A 20,863-nucleotide genomic window follows, 5' to 3' on the forward strand; every position below is an offset into this window, starting at 1 on the left:
AAACATTTAAAATACATTGTGCATGCCTAAAAATATTAGTCTGAATTCTGACAGGAGATGCCCTTTCTATTCCAGGTACATAGAAAGAGTTATTGGATAAGTTTTGACATAAAAAATTAAAGATAGGGATCCCTGGGTGGCTCATGGGTTGAGTGTTTGCCTTCGGCCCAGGGCATGATGCTGGGGCCCCAGGATGGAATCTCACATCCGGCTCCCTGCATGGAGCCTGCTTCTCCCTCTGCCTGTGTCTCTGCCTCTCTCTCTCTGTCTCTCATGAACAAATAAATATTTTTTTAAAAATTGAAGACAGCGATAACTAAAGAGATGATGAATATAAAAGAGAAGTTATGAATCATGGAAGACGAAAACTCTGGCTACCAGTTTCAATCCTCCGCTGTAGACCAAGCCCTTTGATACATCTCTGTAAATAAAATATTATGAGAAGATGCATGTGTCAAAGCATGCAAGATAATTACATATTTTAGCATGAGTATAGTTATATTCCAGGATTCTGATGACGACTAGCTACAGTAATGGAGTTGTATCAAAATACTTTATTTGGCATGTTGGATATAAACACAATTTTCCATTTTCATGATAAAGGGGAAATATAAAAAGCACACGTAAGTGAAAAAGGTGAAAATAATTCTACTCCCCACTACTTTCTCTGGCCACCCTCTTAGCATAGGTAATAAACATTATGCAATAGACCGAGCCCCTGATTACTCTGTAGGAACGGGGATCTCTGACCCCTCCAGTAACACCTCTGTTCGGAGCAACTCCAAAGGCTCCAAGGTCTGGTCTAGGTCTTTATTCTTGTATCACTTGTGCAGGGGACCTCAACCCATCATGGAATCCAGAGGGTTTACAGAATCAAAAGGCTACACTTACATGCTAAGCTGGCCTCAATCTCTTATGGGACTTTTGAGTGAAATAGAACTGGTCTAGGCGTGGCTTGTGGGTCATGATCACTAATCAGTGAGTTCATGAGGAAACCTCAGTATGATTCAGGAGTCTGAGTTCCTGTGGGTAAGTAGAATTTTTAGTAAATTCACTGAGATCTTACTGCATTGCTAAGGCCAGAGGAAGATTGCTTATGGAAAGGCTCTGCATAGTCGGACTTGCTTGTTAGAACAGGTGGTTACCAACTTTACCGGTGTACAAATTTATCTAGAGAGCTCATTAAGCCAGAGATTCCTCCTTGATTCTGACTGGGTAAGTCTGAGGGGGAGCCTGGGAAATGTCCATTTTTAAATAAGTATCCCAGGTGAATTTGATGCAAATGCTCTCCAGATGACACATCATCAAATACTGTCTTAGAGAATTTCAAAGGGGCTCAGCACATCCTACAAGATTGGGAGAGCTCTAGGGCTATAGATTAGTCTGGAATCAGCCTACTGGCCTGTATTCTCTGTCTGAAAACCAATAACCTTCTCCTTAGCGTGCTTTAACAAATATCTGCAATTGAGGAGGCTTTGCTTTTAGATGACTTTCATAGTCTTCATTCCTTAGGAAACCATCAGCAACATATCTCTAACATTTCACTACGTCTTAGGTGGAACTATTTTTTTTCCCCAAATGTGAGCTACTTAATCAATTGGTCTGCTTTAAATAAAACCCCACAGTCTGTGCTTTCCTGTACACATGCACATCTTTGTAACTTCTTTTTCATTATACCTATCAATGTTCTTATTTTAGAAAGTATATGAATCTGGAATATATGTCTTAGCATCAATGTGTCTAACTAAATAAGAGGAACGTATTTAATCCTGTAGTTTTCCTGATATATTGAATTAATAATCTGCCTACTAGGAAAGTACAATGGTTGTCACAAACAATTGCATTTTGTTTTCTATGTGAATGGCTTTTAACTTCAAAATGTTAGGGGTGCGGGATGCCTGGGTGCCTCAGCGGTTGAGCATGTGCCTTTGGCTCAGGGCGTGATCCCGGATTCCTGGGACCCAGTCCCACATCTTGATTTGAAAAATAAGACTGGTTTTATCAAATGAAAAAAGATGAATAGGAACCCGTTTTCTTCATTCAGAGAACAATCAAGGACTAAATTCATCACTAATACTGTATAATCAACTCTTCTAGTGCAATGGGAATTTTTTTTAAAGCATGTGAATGGAACCACAGCTAACATTTATACTTGACTGTGCTGCTTCATTAACACTGCCCTGCAGTCCACAAAGCTCACCTGTTTATAACAGACACCAAGGGTCCTTGCAGTGCCTACATGGATTCCCAGCCCACCCTCACTGCTACCGGCCGCTTACCCTTTCTCCATCCGTCAGCCGATGCGGCCTTTCCCACTTTGGCATGACTTTGCTAACTGTCACCACTTTTATGCTATAATGTCTTCTGGGACCCAGACATCACTCCCTTCCCACCACATTCCCAGCAACAAATGTCCTTTTAAATACTGAAAAAAAATCAGCGTGCAGAAGTTGAATTCGATGCCCACAAACACACTAGGGAGAGACACTCAATAGCTCTTCATTAGAAAATAGTCTCTGCCTTTGAGCAGCAGATGCCACTCCTTACAGACCTTCTCTGCAATGCAGAGGTTTTCGCCCTACACAACACCTCAGCCAGCAGACACTTTCCAGGGTGGCTGGTTGAGCATTCCGGTTCCTCCTGATGTATACAGGTGGGTTCCTAGAAGACTAGTCAGAGAACCCAAGGCCTGGCCCCTTAAAGAAGTTTCCTCAACTCCGCCTCATGTTCTCAAGCTGTAATAGAGGAATAAACAATTTGCCTCTTGACCCTACGAGCACAGGAGAGATTGTGAAATCTCTATGAATACACCTTGCATTCTTGAAAGACAAAGTACCCCTGAGGGATGTTATGGGACCAGTCTCGGGTCGTGTTCAAGGAAACAGAACCAGAACATGTTGCAGCATATGCCACACCGCACCCTGCACGTATCAGGTATGGGCAAAGGTTACCCAGAGTGAGCTCATCCTCTAAAACGGAGGTCAGCGCAGTAGGGACGGCAGGGCTGGGACGCGAGGGGAAGGGGAGGGGCCGAGCCATAAAACTGCCAAACCAAAAACAGAGCTGCTGCTTCTCTTCTTTGCATTTTTTTTTTTCCAGGTCACACAAATCCCTGGTTGAGGGGCCCACCCGCGCGCATCAGGGTCACCAGACACATTCTCGGTGGAGGAGCCCGCAACAGTGTCCCCAGCAGGAAGGAGGGGCGGGCAAGCGACACCCTGCAGCTTGGGGCCCTTCTGGAAGCGGTGCACCTGCGGGCTCCGGAGGCCGGGAGGGTCACCAGAGGAGCTCGCAACAGTGTCCCCAGCAGGGAGGAGGGGCGGGCAAGCGACACCCTGCAGCTTGGGGCCCTTCTGGAAGCGGTGCACCTGCGGGCTCCGGAGGCCGGGAGGGTCACCAGAGGAGCTCACAACAGTGTCCCCAGCAGGAAGGAGGGGCGGGCAAGCGACACCCTGCAGCTTGGGGCCCTTCTGGAAGCGGTGCACCTGCGGGCTCCGGAGGCCGGGAGGGTCACCAGAGGAGCTCGCAACAGTGTCCCCAGCAGGGAGGAGGGGCGGGCAAGCGACACCCTGCAGCTTGGGGCCCTTCTGGAAGCGGTGCACCTGCGGGCTCCGGAGGCCGGGAGGGCGCGGGGGGCGGCTCGGTACTCACTCGGCGCCCGACTCCGCGGCCCAGGCACTCGGGTGGCTCCTCAGGGCGTCGGCATCGCTGCCCGGCTCGGCCCGCGGCTCCGGGGACCTGGGTGGAGCCTCCGGCCGCAGGAGCCACGGGGCGGCCCCGGACGCGACGCAGCCGCTCCCCGCGCCCCGCCCCCGGCCCCGGCCCCGCCCGCCCGGGAAGCCTCGCCGCCGGGGGCAGCCCCCGCTGGAGCCCGAGGCCCCGATAGAGGCAGCGAAGGGGGCGCCCTTGCAAACACGCCTCCCAAATACCCGTTCTCAAGCTGTACAGCAAGCTCATCAGGGCCGCCGCCCGGGATTCGCGAGTCCTCAGGCCTCCAGGGGCAGAGGGGGTATTTCAGAGAGCAGCTGCACCGTCAAGTTTCTGCTGAATTATCGCACATGTTATCTTATTATGATTTAAAATATCACATACGAAAAATGGACTTTAAGCCAATGAATAAAATGAGAATTCATAAGTATGTACTGCTATGAATGTATGAATGAATGAATGAATGAATGAAGGGAGAGAGGGAGGGAGGGAGGGAGGGAGGGAGGGAGGGAAAAGAAATGCTCTTTGTTCTACAAGGATGGCAACTGATAAATACAGAATGAATGGTAGTGCTGATAGAAAAGAGGAAATCAAAAAATAAATAAATAAATAAATAAATAAATAAATAAATAAATAAATAAATAAAAATAAAAAATATAAAAAAAAAAGAAAAGAGGAAATCTGAAAAGAAATGTGGAAAGCCCACTTTTCCCAAAGCCACACGCCAGTCACAGTAAAGACTCTGGACACTGATCCTGGGGTGTGTCCTGAGGAGGAGGAGGAGGTGGTGGCTTGGGTGACTGGGGAGCTGAGACCTCTGGCCTAGCTGGTGACAGCTGAGCAGTGACTCAGGGCTGCTTCCAGCCAAAGCAGAGGTGACCGCCAGCTGGCATGAGAAAGGCAGAGAGCTCATGGGCACAGCTTTTACGCACACCAAGCAGAGAAGGTGGGGTCCCTCTACTTTCTCAGCAAGGTGTTCCTCACAGCCACCTTATTAATTTTCATTTTTTGTTTACTTCTGTTAAGTAAAGCTGGTGAAGTAAGAGCCCTTCTGAGTCTAATATTTTATGATTCCCTGAGCAGAAGACCTTGTCCTTAAAATTATTCTCAATGAAAACACAGTTTAAAGATTCCTTATTTAAGAGTGCCTGGGTGGCTCAGTTGGTTAAGCTGCTGCCTTCGGCTCAGGTGGTGATCCCAGGGTCCTGGGACCCAGCCAGCATCAGGCTCCCTGCTCTGCAGGGTGTCCACTTCTCCCTTTCCTTCCTCCCCTCCCCAGGCTCATGCTCTCTCTCTCTCAAATAAATAAATCTTTTAATAATTCCTTTTTTTATCATTAGTATTTTCTTTTCTTTTAATTTTTTAAAATTAAGCCTCAGCTCATACAGGTTTCACAGGCATTCATTTCCCCCTATGACAAAAAGACCACAGGGTGACTTATTTGGGTCACACCTCAATAGGGATGAGTCCTGGGTACCGCAGCCCCTAGTTGGGCAGCACGTCTTCCTCACTGCAGGTGAGGGATCCTGTGCTCCTCAAGGGTGCAGACGAGTAATTACATGCTATGAAATAAATTTTTGTCTTATCTTGCTGTACCTGTAGAAAGAGGCTCCTTTTCTCAGAAATGAAGAGGGATGTTATTACTTCCTAATGTGCTTTGTCTACCTTTGAGGTTCATCCTTTCTCCCACTGTGGTCCTCAGATCATCTGCATCTGACACTCCTGGGGGTAGCTATTAACTATATAAAAACCCTGGGCCTCACTCTACCCTCTTGAATTAGAATTCTTGGCTTGGAATCCGAGAATCTGTATTTATACCACTTTCTCCAATCACTGTTTAGGTAATCTAAGGTACAGGTAGTCTGAGCTACCTGTAATCAGAACAATTCAGCATCCTTGCTTCCCAAAGTGTAGTTGCTAGACCAGCAGGAACAGCAGCAACTAGGAGGTTGTTAGCAGAGCAGTATCTCAGTCTCACTGTAGACTTCCTGAATCAAAATCTTCGTTTTAATAAAAACCCCACTGGTTCAATGCAAATATTAAAATATGAGACTTACTTCTCTGAATCTTGTTTTCCAAACATTGGTTGCTTGTGCGTTGCCTATAATATTTGTAATTGACTATATAAATGTTTTACATTTACTTAATATTTGAAAAACTGGATTTACTTTTTAACTTTTAATTTAGCCTGACTTAAGGAAAACTATCCTTGGGATCATGAGTTTGAGGTGCTAGTTTATTTTTTGGCACATTAAAATATATACATGATTATTAAAATAAAAATGCTTGCCAACTTAATACACAGAGTCCGCCTCCAAATCACATGTGGTACCTGTGGGTGAGGCCGACATTAAATGCCAGAACACACATAGTTTATTCAGCCTCTCAGTAATCTTATGAATGAGAAAATTAGCACCTGAGAGGAGAGCTATTTTTTTTTTTTTTTTGAGAGGAGAGAGCTATGCCAACATAGCTATTTATGGCAAAACCAGGAGCAAAATCACAAAAGAATTCTCTGATGGGGGCTTATTCCTTTGCATATCTTCTCCTCTGCTGCTGGGAGAAAAGTTGTCTGTATCTTCTTCTGTTTTATTATTATTATTTTTAAATGTGTTATTATTATTTTTTTTTTACTTATTCATGAGAAACACAGAGAGAGACAGAGACAGAGAGAGGCAGGCAGAGACACAGGCAGAGGGAGAAGCAGGCTCCATGCAGGGAGACCGACGGGGGACTTGTGGGACTCGATCCCGGGACTCCAGGATCACTCCCTGGGCCAAAGGCAAGCGCTAAACCACTGAGCCACCCAGGGATCCCCTCTTCTTCTGCTTTAAAGGCCTAATATTGCTGAATAACATATCATGATTTATTTATATTCCTGTTCAGTTAGGCAGTTCTCCCATTTTCCTTTCTGTAGTAGATATGTCAGTTGGCAGCTGGCCACACATTTGAAAACCCTTACTACATATTAATAAATTTCCCACCTAATCAATATGCAAAGTAGAATCCAAAACATTCACAATACCAGATTCCCTTGTAATAGGGTTGAGGTATGTGACTTTTGATGGTCAAACAGATGTGCCATAAAAGAAGGAGACTGGAAGTGAGCAGTGTAAGGAGACCACTGCTCACCCAGAAATCTGTGTCTGACAAGGCACATTAATCTTCAAGATTGGCAGTGGCAGAGTTTCTGGCATCCAGTCCTAACTGTGTTTGGTGCTCAAGCTGTGGTGGCAGCAAAAGAAGCTCCGATGGTGTAGCTGGGCATTGTCCTTAGCTGTGGAACTTCAGATTCCCAGTGCTAGCGCCTTCTGGATCCCTCCACAAGCTACTCCTGCTATCCTTAAGAAATTCTTTTTTGGTTTGAAACAGATGGGATTCCAGTTGGAACTAACAGCCTTAACAAATATATCTTCTTAGTAGTTTCTGCACCCACATTCCTTAATGCAAGTTCAACCTTGGTTTCCTCACCTGAACAGGAGGTGGTTACGATACATATTGCCTGAGAACTCTTCCAGCGATACAACTGCATGACTGATTATGGGTCACAACTATTTTCATACTGGCTTTAATAAAAGCATGAATAATTTCTGCAGCCTCATTAGTCTTCATTACTAATTAATCAAAAATTGAATATTAATAAGCACTACCCATTTTACAATAATTATTTTGAGTTAGAAAGACTTATGCCACTTAAGCACTTTGGATCTTCCAAGCCCAGAAATGCACGAGAGAAGTGGTATTATTTGTGCACATAATTACTCATTTCATAAGAACGCCCATAAAACAGTTCTGCAATACACAGCAACCATTCTATATCACACAGCTTATGCATGACTTAAAATTAAATATTTAACTTTTAAGACAGGCTGTAAAGTTTTCTTTGTAATGGCAGAACTATAATTTATTTTAGTTTTTAAGTTCAATGTGTCAAGAATCAAGAAAACCAAGACTAATTCTCATGGCCAATTATATCTACTATTTTGTCATGTCATGTGTCGGGGTAATATGTTGCCTGTGCGTGTTATAAGAATTAATTGTATAATAAAAGGCTTTAAGTGATCACAAATGCTATTACCCCCAGCTTTTCTAAATGATGCATGGGAATGACCTTTGTATGAAAGTGATGATGATGCAGGGGTACCGGATCACTCAGTCAGTTAAGTGTCCGACTCTTGATTTTGGCTCAGTGATGACCTCAGGGTCGTGAGATCCAGCCTCCCATGACTCCAGTCAGCTTGAGGTTCTCTCTCTCCCTCTGCTCCATACCTGCCCCAACTTGAGCTTGCATGCGCTCGTGTGTGTGTGTGTGTGTGTGTGTGTGCATGTGCTTTCTTGCTCTCTCTCTCAAATAAACAAAATCTTTACGGTGTTGTTGATCCTGAATTAAAGCCCTTTCAATCAGACATCAAAAGAAGAAATAAGCAAGTATAATATATACGTATATATATATATTTTCTTCCAAATTCTATAAATGTTAAAAATACAAGAAGGAATGGAGTGAAGAATAAAACCCTGGGGAAACTAATATTCAGGGAACTGGTGAAGTAAAGTGAGTCAGGAACATGTAGTGAGGGATTGCAACAGGACAGGGAATAATGTAGGTAAGGAGATGACAATGTTTTAGAAGCTAAGGAAAGACTGTCAGGTTTGGTATTAAATAAATAAATAAATAGGTGGCTAAAATGTCTCCACCTCCCAGCTAGGCCCCCTCCCTCAGTTTCTTGAGACAGAGCAGGGTTTGGGGGAGATATCAAAATTCTTTATAACCTCAGGATGACTGGATGATAACTTTGTGTGTTTAAAAAAAAAAAAAGACGGAAAAGGGACTGCTCCTTATGGCTAACTTCAAGAGAAAACTGGGTGTGATTTTCTACAATGTACTAACCACCACCCTGCCCAAGAATTTAGATAATTCCAAAATTTGGAAATCACCTACAGATGATTCACTAAATCTCACAGGGCTGGGGTTTTCTAATGAGGCTTCTCATTTTTAGAGGCATAATTTAAATTTATTTAGTAAATAAAAGTACTATAAAAGACAGGACATATTTGAAAAATCCTTTTTAGTTTCTAAGGTTTATTTATTTTATTTTATTTATTTATTTATTCATGAGAGACAGAGAGGCAGAGACACAGGCAGAGGGAGAAGCAGGCTCCATGCAGAGAGCTTGACGTGGGACTCGATCCCGGGACTCCAGGATTAGGTCCTGGACTGAAGGCAGCATTAAACCGCTGAGCCACTCAGGCTGCTCCTCTTTTTAGTTTCAGACATCGAAACAACAGAGTATGAGGCTAACAAGATACATTTTTCTAGCATCTACTAAATGCCAGGCTCAGGGCAAAGAGTTTTATATATTTTATTATTATGTACTTAAGCCTCTTGGCAGATCTGTCAAGAGCCATCCTATCCCCATTTTACAGATGAAGAAACTGAAGCTCTATGGGGCTAAGTAAACTTGCTAGTAATAAGTGGCAAAGAGGCAACTTGGGTCTGTTTGGCAGTGCAGAAGACCTCTTACCCATACTGAGCGTTGACGCTGTAAGCGCCCCCAAATCTGTTCAACTCTGGCCAACTTTAGAAGCACTAAAATATGAACTCTTAATCAAGCAAGCAACCTATCTGAGAAAGTCCGCAAACTTCCATAGGAAAGCCACCAGTTTTAAAGGAAAAATGTTTATTTAAAATATTTGTATAGACAGTCCTGAAATAAGGTTTCTGATGGTCTCAGACATACTGGAAAACCACAAGTGAAATGGGCTGAATATAACTAGTTTTAAATGTTGAAAACTACTAGGTAAAATTGTACTTTTTGTTTTGAAATATGTTGTTTCAGTGATTTTTAAAAGTTGCAAAACTCTGAAGAGCTGTGTTACCAAAGAATGCTCAATTCGAGCTTCTGGGGTCCAGCAGTGTCGAGGACCTTATATGAACAGGAAACCTGGGTTCAAACCCTACCTCCATCTTCTTGGCTTTGTGAACTTAACCTCCCTGAGCCTTGGTTTCCTTAGGTATAAAGGAATAATAATTATAACATTGTGAAGAGACTACATAAGATAATTATATGGAGCATTTAGCAGAGAGCCTGGTGTGGCTAATGCACATGAAGAGAATCTGAATTATTTTCTGAAGAGGTGAGAGCACTATATTTCTACTCATGGTATGTGTCAAAGTCCACTATTATTTATAGGTATTGTGATAATAATATTTACTGGACATTTATTATATGCTAAGAAGAATTAAAGCATAAATGGTTTTACTAGGCTTTAAATCATTGAAATCATTATTAAGAAATTACATCCCCCTTCCCCTCCTCCCCACATAGAAATGATACTTTGTTCAAAATTTATCATGACATACAGGCACTATTTGCCTTCTCTACAGACCCCACCCATAAATCATGGACCTGAAGACTAGGTCCATCTTTTCGTGTTTAAGAAATGACTGACCTTGGTGGCCGGGGCTGTTCCACCAGCATGGGTTCTGGAAGGTTGACTGCTCTCAAGGCTTCTTGCTTTTTTCTTAAAAATAAAAAATATTAGTTTCAATGGGGGAAACCACCTTAACAATAGACAATGCAAATTTTCATATCCATACAAATATCTTCTCAAGCAAATTTCAGACTAATATACTAGTAAGCATACAAAAAAATAAATATATTTTTACATTTTTCTTATCTTTGCTCCAAGACTATATAAACATTGAAAAGGAAGAGGAAGTTAAATAAATCTCAATTGCTCGAGGGTCAGTGATTTTGGAGACCTGCAAAAATCCTCACATAGGCAGTTGCCATTTCCTCCATGGGCCACTTCCAGAAACAACATCCCTTGATAAGTGGGTGCTTTCTCTCTCACCGTGCTAGAGACTGTGTGTTAGTACTACCTCTAGAGTGGGTGATTTAGCAATAAGTATCAAAGATGTAATTCTACTTGTAAAAATCTTAGAGAAATAAGAAGAGAGAGCATAAGCCTTTTTTTCTTCAAAGATATTCATCATAGTATTATCACATTAAAAAGCTGAACACAATATAGGTAATAGTAATGAATGTTTACTGACTACTTACCATGTGCCAGGCAATTATTTTATTAGAATAATACAATGACAGATAATAATAGAGTAATAATGCTTTAGTAAGAGTATCTATTTAGAGCATTACTGCAAGCACTGTAAGTGTTTTAAGTACGATGTATCATAACTTAATCTTCATAGGAACTGATACAGAGCTGGTACTATTGTTATCCTCATTTTGTGGGTGAGGAGACTGAGAAATGGAGAGAGAACATTAACTCAGCCATCATCACTGCTGGTTAAAGTCTGCTTCAGATCCCATTCTCTTACTTGCCTGTATTGCCTCCCCCAATAGAGGATTATTTTATGGACAGCTACAGGATGAAATATCATGTTCAGAAGAACACTTCATTAAATGAAAACATATTATTCATATTTTATATGAAGAAATATTACCTTATAAAATAGTATGTATAATATGATCACTGAAGTTCATTGAGGTTATTTTCTGATGGTGCAGTTAAGAGCGATTTTTAAAAATCTTCTTTGTCCTTTTTTTGTATTTTCTTATAAAACTAGACCACCATTTCAATTGATAATAGAACAATAAGTGGAGGGCAGAGAAAAGGAAAGGTAAAATATACAGCTTTTTTCTCAACAAGGCCTTGATATGTCTCTTATGAAGATCCATATCTCAGAGAGGCAAGTTGACAAACTATACAGTTTTATAATGTCAAATGGTGAGACTATGCTCCGACAGCTGTCATATGTGTAAAACGCACCGTAAGCATTGAATACAGGAGGGACAGTACTGCTGGTACATAGCATATTAAGAAGTTGTATGTCTATATAATGAAATTTTTAAAAATATATAATTGAGAGCAACCTGGTTTAATTCTTTAATATTTAGCAAGATTTATATGCTTGATTTTTTTTTTTTTTTTTTTGAAAATGCCTGCCATCAAATCTTGAGCCAAAGCCTTCTTTTCCTTCAGGGGAAATATCACCTCTGCAAGCAGAAAAGTCAAAACTTAGCTTATTGTCCTCAAAGTATCATTTTTACATGCCCATGGCTGACCACATTTAGAGCACTTCTGGAAGGTCACCAAAGCAGCAGGGTGGACACATGTTAATGAAATGGGTATCCAAGAGGCCTCACGGTCATTGACTTAAGGCTCCCAGACATCACCTACGGACTAAAATCTCTCCCAAGCATACATGCAGTGCCATCGGCCAAGGGAAGAAGTAAGTAAGTCTTAGATAAATGGGATAAAACTAAAAGTGGCTGTGAAAAAGCCAGTATTGTGATGGCAGTATGGGAGACGGTGAGCAGGAGTAGGGGCAGAGGGAGAGGGAGAAAACGGCTCCCACTGAGCAGGGATCCCGACACAGAACTTGATCCCAGGACCTTGGGATCATGACTGGAGCCAAAGGCAGACGCGTAAGCAACTGAGCCACCCCTACACCCATTAACGATCAGAAGGGAAACCATCAGGAGGATAGTGCCCCTCATCCCCATCTGTCAGGTTGGCTGGCTGAGTCATCCCCTCCTCCCAATTGAACATGCCACAGGGCCTCAGTCCTACCAAATGACAGAGAACATGTGATCTCTCTTGCAGTCCTAAATATAAACAGGCCCTATTTTCATGGACTATGAAGCCACACCTACTTTAAGCAGCCTCTCCTACTCCAAAAGTGGTTCAGAGTCTGCCAGTCAAGAGACCCCCAAAAGAGGCACCACATGCTTGAGCAGTGAAATTCAGTGACTAGAATTAGATCACTTCTATCTGCAGTTGTGGAAAGGTATGAAAAGAATGAATTACAGACCATTTTCCTACGTCTGCCATAGTCCACAATAAAAATTGTTTATTAAAGGAGTCAGAACTCAAGTCTTAAAAACTGTTTTCAAAGTATCAGTGAAGTTCCACGAGCCTGGCAAAGACTTGCTATGTCACTATATCCTAAAATCTCAGAAAAATCCCCCTGTGGAACCCAGCAGAGCAAGGTCCAGAAGGGTCTTTGACATCTGGTGCCAGACCAGCAGGACCTGTTGCTCTGGCTCTCACAGGTCTCCCTCAATAGTGACACAGCAGAGAGTTGCTGTGAGACACAACTCTTTGCTGTGTCACTATCTCCTAAAATCTCAGGAAAGGTCCCCTGAATGAAGCCTTATGTCATCCTGAGACTTAGTGACCACAAAGAAAGGTGCCAGGTTCCCTAGAATGAAGGCTCTATCTTTTGATATGTGCGGCAAGAATCCTGGCTCCCCCAAATGCCTACTGAGACCATAGGCAAAAGTATGCATGTGTCTAAGCACTGTTTTTCTCATCTGAAAAAAAGAATAACCACACCCATACCTACGACAGAGGTCGAGAGGATCAAAGGAGATGAGGAAAGGTCTGTGGCCCATACATTGGAAATCCCTACTCTGGAGAGACCCAAAGTTCTTGATCAAGCAGCAATGAAATAGACTGATCTCCCCACGGGCAACCCCAACAGGCCTCGTTTTAACTCATGAGGAATCTTTAGTGGCTCTTGAGAGTTTTCCATTAGCCTTTATTATTTATATAATCAGGAAAAAATTATTTCCTTTCATTATAGAAAAAAAAGGTGATTTTTGTTTCCTTAGGACTAGCCATGATTCTAATAATGGAGACAAGTTATTTGGGAAGAGTTTGATCCTTTTGAGGTTTGCTTTAAGCTTTGTTAGGGGGGATGAAAGCAGCCTTCAGAGTAGGACTAATTTTTTTTTCTTTTTTAAATACAGGGAGGATACCCTTCTGAGTACCCAATGATTCTGACAGGAGGGAATGCATCACACTCCTAGGTCTGCATGAGCTCTGGGGATTACACAGAAGGTGTAAGTGTGATACACCTAACCCACAGCCAGACATACCGGGATTACTCACTAAGTGCTGGCTAAGGGGGGCCCAGGACTACTTACAGGGTTAATACTGAAAAGCCTCCCTATTGAGTGAGGCCTGCCAGCAGCAGGTCCTGCTGGTCTGGCATCCGATGTCAAAGAACAATCCCTTTTGGACCTTGCTCTGATGGGTTCCACAGCTGCTGGCATTGTCACACAGGTCTCGTGTGTGTGTGTGTGTGTGTGTGTGTGTGTGTGTGTGTGCGCGCGCGCAGGGAGTGAGGTGGTGGTGATTCAGGGTCAAAATATTTGCAGAAATAAATATGACCTCGATGTGTTTCTTGAGAGTAGCAAAGACCCTTTTGAGGCACTACAAGGTGTCAGATGTCAAGACACCACAGGGATGATTTCAACAGTTTTGTTGCACATTTAAATGGTGGCAGAGTGCCTGGAAAGCACTAAAACTCAGTATGTGAACAAAGAAGTAAGGTCAGTGATCAGGCTTATGAATGAGAAAAATTTAACAACTCAACTTCAAAACTGCTCAAACACTTTCACAGGAAAGGAAGGAACTTAAGTCTGTAAGCTGGGCCACATGCTCCTTTCAAGTACAAGTGCATTTCCCTTTTACACTTATGAAGTTTGTACATAAGGATATTTGGATTTAAAAGTGTAAGGAAGGGGCGTCTGGGTGGCTCAGTCGGTTAAGCATCTGCCTTCAGCTCAGGTCAGGATCCTGGGGTCCTGGGTTCAAGCACCGCACTGGGCTCCCCACTTGGCCGGGAGCCTGCTTTTCCCTCTCCCTCTGCCTGCCACTCCCCCTACTTGTGCTCTCTCCCTCTGTCTCTCCCTCAAATAAATAATATCTTAAAAAAAAAAAAGGTGTAAGGAAATTTAGATTAAAAAAACAAGGAGGGCTTCTACCCTGAGCAACTAAAAAACTCCCAGAGAATAATATGAAACAGTGGGTTTCAGACATTGGACACCAGGCAGCATGGGATGTTTCCTGACAGGGAAATAAATGAGTGAAGGGAGGCTTAGGAGAAGGCTAAGGAGAAGCTTCCAGCCTGGAGAAGTTTCCAGGCTGCATGAACACGGAACATGGAAGAGGAACCCAGGAAGAAGCCATTGATCTCAGGTTGAGGAGGTAGAGATGGGAATTCCACAGACCAAGGGGGCTTAAGCGGTTCACAGGGAAAGCACCAGAAAGAAAAAAGCTGCAACAGAGAGCCCCAAAGGTCTGCATGCGCATCCTGTGAAGAAACCCCACATCTGGGTAAAGAACACCCAGAAGGAGCAGAGGTATAATCCAGAGGGCTCCCACAGATCAGGAATAGAGTTTGTCCCCAGCAGTCAGAATCATTGGTAGAGTCCACAGAAGGACAGGACAGTCCACCTCTAAAGGCTGCTCTGTTTCAGCCAAACAAAGCTTAAAAGCAAACCTCAAAAGATTAAACCATTTCCAGGTAACTTAATTGTGTCCCAGAACATAGTTCGAGGAAACTTAAAGCACCAGTGACAATAAACAAGCACCCAACTAGATGAAGCTCACATCTGTTTGACATCAAATAAAAAGCTACCAGGCATGCCTAGAAGCAGAAAAAAAAAAACACCTTATTAATTTTCCATAGGTAGGAAAATAGAATGTTCAAAGAGCATGGTATCTTGATCGCAGCACTGGCTACAGGAATCCCTACGTGTGATAAAATGGCATAGAACTACGTACACACATTGTTCCAATGTCAACCTCCTAGTTCTGATATTGTACTATAATTACCTAACACGTAACCAATGCAGGAAGGATACAGGGGACCTTTCCACAGTATCTTTGCAACTTCCTGGAATCTACTTATTTCAAAATAAGAAGCTTTTAAAAAATAAGTTAAGGAGGGACATGAAAGACATTTTCTTAAAAATCACCCAAATCAGACTTCTAAAGATAACAAAATGCAATGTCTGAGATGAAAAATACACTGGAATTAAGAGCTGATGAGGTATCGCAAAAGAAAAGACTGGTGAATGTGGATTCATAGCAATAGAAACTAGCCAGAATGAAACAGCGAGTAAAGACTAGAGGGTGGGGAACAGAGGGTCAGGGGGCCGGGGGACAACCTGAAGCAGCCAATCTATGTATAATTATCACACCCTCTAAAGAAGAGGAGAGAGATGGGAACAAAACAAAATAGATGAAGAACTAATGGCCAACACATTTCCAAATCTGATGAACCCGTCAATCCAAGAAGCTCACCAAATCCCAAGTAAGATGAAGGTTTGGGTATGAATAAAGGGGCAAGTTGGTTTTTAGATGCCCATTCCTGGGGGATCCCTGGGTGGCGCAGCGGCTTAGCGCCTGCCTTTGGCCCAGGGCGCGATCCTGGAGACCCGGGATTGAATCCCACGTCGGGCTCCCAGTGCATGGAGCCTGCTTCTCCCTCTGCCTATGTCTCTGCCTCTCTCTCTCTCTCTCTCTCTGTGTGACTATCATAAATAAAATAAAAAAAAAAAACACAGATTAGATGCCCATTCCTGAAAGGCTTCCCAGGATGATGAAATCTACCTGTGGGGCAAGAGCTCTGTCTCATGCCCCAGCTGACCCAGCGCCTTCCCTGCAGGGAGAGGGTCAGAGTTTCTACAGCCACAAACCCAGTGATTCTTTTCTCCCCCCAAAATGCAGGCAAATGGGGCACCGGGGTGGCTCAGTGGGTTAAGCTCAGCATGGAGTCTGTTTCTCCCTCTCTCTCTCCCTCTGCCCATCACTCATGCTCTCCTCTCTCTCTCCCCTCTCTCTCTCAAATAAATAAATAAATAAATAAATAAATAAATAAATAAATAAATAAATAAAATCTTTTTTAAAAAATGCAGGAAAATGGAGCTGGTCTACTTTTCTACCAAAGTAACAGCAGATATTCAATCCTGGGGAGCCCTTACCAGAGCAGGCTAGGGGATTCTTTAGCTCAGAATGGTCTATAAGCAACAGATCAAATATTATATGTGACAAAATTTTTGAGCACATAGTTACACAAGCAAGAACTTTTGTGTTAAACGAGTATTGGAATCTTCAAAGGTTCAGTGTGGCTGCTGGCATGCTCAAATAATTTCTCAAGATACTTTTGAAATATCAAAACTGTTTGTTGAACTGTTTTTGGAAACAGCAACACATTCGATTATCCTTAGATGCAAAACAAACATTTATCCTCCAAATGGAGACTTAAGTCTTTGAAACTCCCAAAAGTTAACCAGATTCACACGTGATAATTATGAGAAGGCTATTGAACTGGATGACATTGATTGATTTGAGGGAGAAAAATCCTGAGGAAGAGAGAAATTCTTTGTGCTCTGATGATAACGGTTGAATTCGTTTCAACATTACTTGACCAACAGAAAAACATCTTAACTTTCTATATTTTCAGGTTACCAGTGGATTTCATTTTATTGATATGAAGCCACCATTTCCTTTCCTTTTTCATACCTCTTGCAAATGGATGCTTTTAAAAATCACCATAAGAGGGGAGGAAGGGGGAAAGGATGGAGGATTAAGAGTATACGTGTCGTGATGAACACTGAATGACATATAGAATTGTTGAATCGTATTGTACACTTGAAGCTAATAAAACACTGTATGCCAATTATACTTCAATAAAAAAAATCAGTATATGGAAGCTGTGGCCAGAGAATAACTGATAGTTTTTTTCTCTTTCTTAGCATTTTCCAATCGGTGCATTTTTAGATCAGTGGTTTCTTAGACTTGATGAAATGTAGTGGTTTTCAGGATGAAAACTCTCATTAAAATATATGTTTTGACATATTTGTTAACAAATCAGTTCCATTACTTAATAGTTACCCTATAAAATGACAAGAAGTATTGTGTTTCCACATGAAAACACATGCTAAATTGGAAAATAGTATCTAGAAAATGATTGTCTTTCAAAAGGGTACGCAGATTCCCCAACACTAGCAATTACAAAGCTTGACTTTTATCTACAAATGTTCCTTTATACCATGGTCGTAAATAGTGTACAAATAAGTACAAGTTGCCTTTATTACCAAAGGAAGTATAAATAAATGTATGCTAGCACACATGCAGTGCAATAAATAGGATACGTTTGCCCCTGGGAAACACTGATAAATAAGTCTTAGTGAATAAATCTTACTATTAACTCATTGCATGGAAATTCACTTATTGAATGAAATGCCTCATGCACAACACTATGGTAGCTGCACTTCGCGGAGTTTGGTTATATTCTAATTAGTCAGTACCCACTCATCATCTTCAAGCCAACTCAAGTCTTTCTAGTCCTGGGGTGGCTGCCCTGACCAGCAGCCAAATGCTATCCTTCTGACTCTGAGTCCTGCTGTGACTCAGCTTCCCTCTCTGTTGCACATCCTACTCCCCAGAGAGGGAATAGCTGTCCCTAGTCTTCCTTACATTTCAGATTCCTGGGACTGGGAATGATTTACTCTTTTTTTAATTCATTTTTTTAATTGAAGTATGGTTGACACACACTGTTACATTAGTTTCAGGTGAACAACATAGTGACTCAACGGCTCCAAATGCTATGCTGGGCTCCCACAAGTGCAACTACTGCTTGTCACATGCACTCTCATGAGTGCATTGACTATATATTCCCTACGCTATGCTTTTTATTTATGTGGAATGACTTAATCTTACTTCCTGAACTTCTTCAATGAAAAGAAGGTACAACCCAAGGAAGAAAGATGGAAAGAAGAGTTACAAAAATGAACAACAGTAGTAAGAAAGTTTTTGATGTTGGCCTTACATTGAATTCTTAAGATTGGTAATTTTATGAATACTATTCAGAAACTAGTTAAAAGGATAGACTGCAAAAAAAAAAAAATTTAATTCTGGACTTCCCTACCGAATACCTATGTGACCCTGGGCAAGTTATTTAATCAAGCTTTGCTTCACTTTCCTCATCAGGAGAATGGGATTATTGTAAAAGGGGTATTTGTGTGTGTGTGTGTGTGTGTGTGTGTGTGTAATTGCTATACTTGTGTGAGCTATTATTCTCAAATGCTCTCAGGTCGACAGAAAAACAGTGCTACATAATTCTCTTCTCCTCTTGTCAAACTACCTCTCACTATGACATTAATAATTTATATAGTCTCTCTCCTAAGAATACCTGAAATTTCAAAGAGGAGCCAGGGGAAGCAATGTTTACCTCAAAGGTTAAGGAAGCTGCTAACGGTGGGATTACAGACAACAACAACAAGCCAACTGGGGAAATATGATTAGATGGTACCTCCTTTATTTATCTACTCAATAAGATTGCCCCTTCAGGGGTGGGGATGGTGTGTACATCTAAATGTCTTTAAACTATATGGCATGTTTTAGGGGTATTTTTTAAATTCACACATGTGTGTACTTCTCAGAAGAAAAGGTCAGTTTTCATCAGATTCCAAGGGGACTAAGAACTAAATAGTTAAGAATCCTTGCCCTCTAAGCTGCCTTAGTGCTTAAATCCTTAACCCTATCCATATCTAAGAGACACACTTCTACTCAAACACGCACATGTGCGCGTGTGCACACACACACACAGACACACGGTGGCAGCAGCCTCGCTCTGGAACTATCTCTTAGAGGTTCCAAAGAAAAAAAGGCTCACGTATATGAGACTTCTCTTTTTATGGTCTAAGCAGACAGATACACGGATTTAGTTCTGATCACTGTTAAAAACGCTCTCTTCCATTATTCTTTTTATTATCTGATGCTGTTTTCTATTCTTTCCCTTCTGATGAAAAATATACATTTAGAACAAAGAAAAAAGTAGAAAGAAGGCAATGTAAACTACTCAAAATCCTGCCAATCAAGACAGCTACTTTCAGTTATTTTTCTCTTTTGTAAATACAAAAACAGGCACAAGATGTTACAAATACATTATGTATATTATGTAAGTGAAATACATCATAAGTCTGTCACCATTTTTTTTTAACCTAACACTCTTCTCTGTCATTAAATGTTCTTTGAAATATGGTGTTAAAGATGCCTTGGTTACAATATCTGTGTCATAACTTCATCAATTCATTACTGTTGTACATATGTTTCTCTCCTAGCTTGTTATTATTATTATTTTTTAAAGATTTTATTAATTTATTCATGAGAGACACACAGAGAGAGAGAGAGAAGCAGAGACATAGGCAGAGGGAGAAGCAGGTTCCCTGAGGAGAGCCTGATATGGGACTCGATCCTAGGACCCCCGGATCACACCCTGAGCCAAAGGCAGACACTCAACCACTGAGCCACCCAGGTGCCCCTCCTAGTTTGTTATTATTATGAATACAGTGATGAAGGTCCTTGTGATAATGTACTTGAAGCAAATTCTTAGACTTGGAATTTCTGGGTCTTTTAAAAAAGGTTTGTTTATGAGAGACTCCTAACTCTGGGAAACGAACAAAGGGTAGTGGAAGGGGAGGCAGGTGGGGGGGATGGGTTAACTGAGTGACGGGCACTGGGTGATGAGCACTGGATGTTATACTCTATGTTGGCAAATCGAACTTCAATTTAAAAAAATGAAAAAAATTAAAAAGTTTTGCTTTTCAAAAAAATAAAAAATAAAAATAAAAAAAACAACAACAAAAAAAAAGTTTTGCTTTTCTTATTTACGTCTCCCAGTTATTTTACATTTTAAAATACCATTTATGTTTTTATTAAAGGAAAAGCTTAACTATATATTTCCAGTCTTATAATTTGGAAGGTTTCAAATATTTGAAGATAATGTATACAAGAAGTCAAAATCAAGCCTCTTAAAATACACACACACACACACACACACACACACACACACTCCTAACATGCTAATTTACAAAGACAAAGTTAAGGATGTACTACAGAAAAGAATTTCCTCCTTTAGCCACTGGGTGTCCCCTGAACTATGTGTTTAGCATTCAGGCAGCTATCACACCTAATACCTCAGCAAGCTCTTTTCCTTATGGCAGGTAGTAAGAACACTCATTATCTTTTAAATGCGTTATTTTAAAATTCAGCTTCCTATTCAGCTTTCATTATTCAGTGAAATAGATGTATGGTTTCAGATGTTAGGGAGTCTACTCAGTGTTTTAAGAAAGCAGGCAAAAAAGTAAGTCACAAAATTATATTCAGCAAAACAATTTTTATCTGAAGTACTAAGTGAAACCAAAATTGGAATGTGAATTTGAAAGTATTTTAGCTCTCAATTTCCCATAAGAGAAATGTATTTGCTCAAAACCATATTTGCAGATTTCAGATTCCAGTGTGATATATTTCTGGAATGTACTAAAGTCCAAAA

The 20,863-nt window shown here is 41.5% G+C and overlaps 1 protein-coding gene across 24 annotated transcripts in view; it reads right to left on the minus strand.

Annotated features, from left to right (window-relative positions):
* The window catches only part of CAST (calpastatin), a 110,108-nt gene that overhangs the window by 67,862 nt on the left and 21,383 nt on the right, over positions 1-20,863 (minus strand). For 10 of the 24 annotated variants that reach the window (XM_041751473.1, XM_041751472.1, XM_041751466.1 and 7 more), the window contains exon 1: positions 3,652-3,796. Coding sequence is in view for 6 of the 24 variants with exons in the window: in XM_041751478.1 (XP_041607412.1) it covers positions 10,159-10,230 (72 nt within the window). In the remaining 18 variants the exon portion in view is untranslated. Of the gene's footprint in view, positions 1-3,651; positions 3,798-10,158; positions 10,231-20,863 lie in introns of those variants that run through there. The other 14 variants (XM_041751478.1, XM_041751477.1, XM_041751480.1 and 11 more) reach the window with 4 other exon arrangements.

Source organism: Vulpes lagopus, chromosome 4 (assembly GCF_018345385.1).
Source record: "Vulpes lagopus strain Blue_001 chromosome 4, ASM1834538v1, whole genome shotgun sequence".
In the NCBI taxonomy this organism is placed as follows: Eukaryota; Metazoa; Chordata; class Mammalia; order Carnivora; family Canidae; genus Vulpes; species Vulpes lagopus.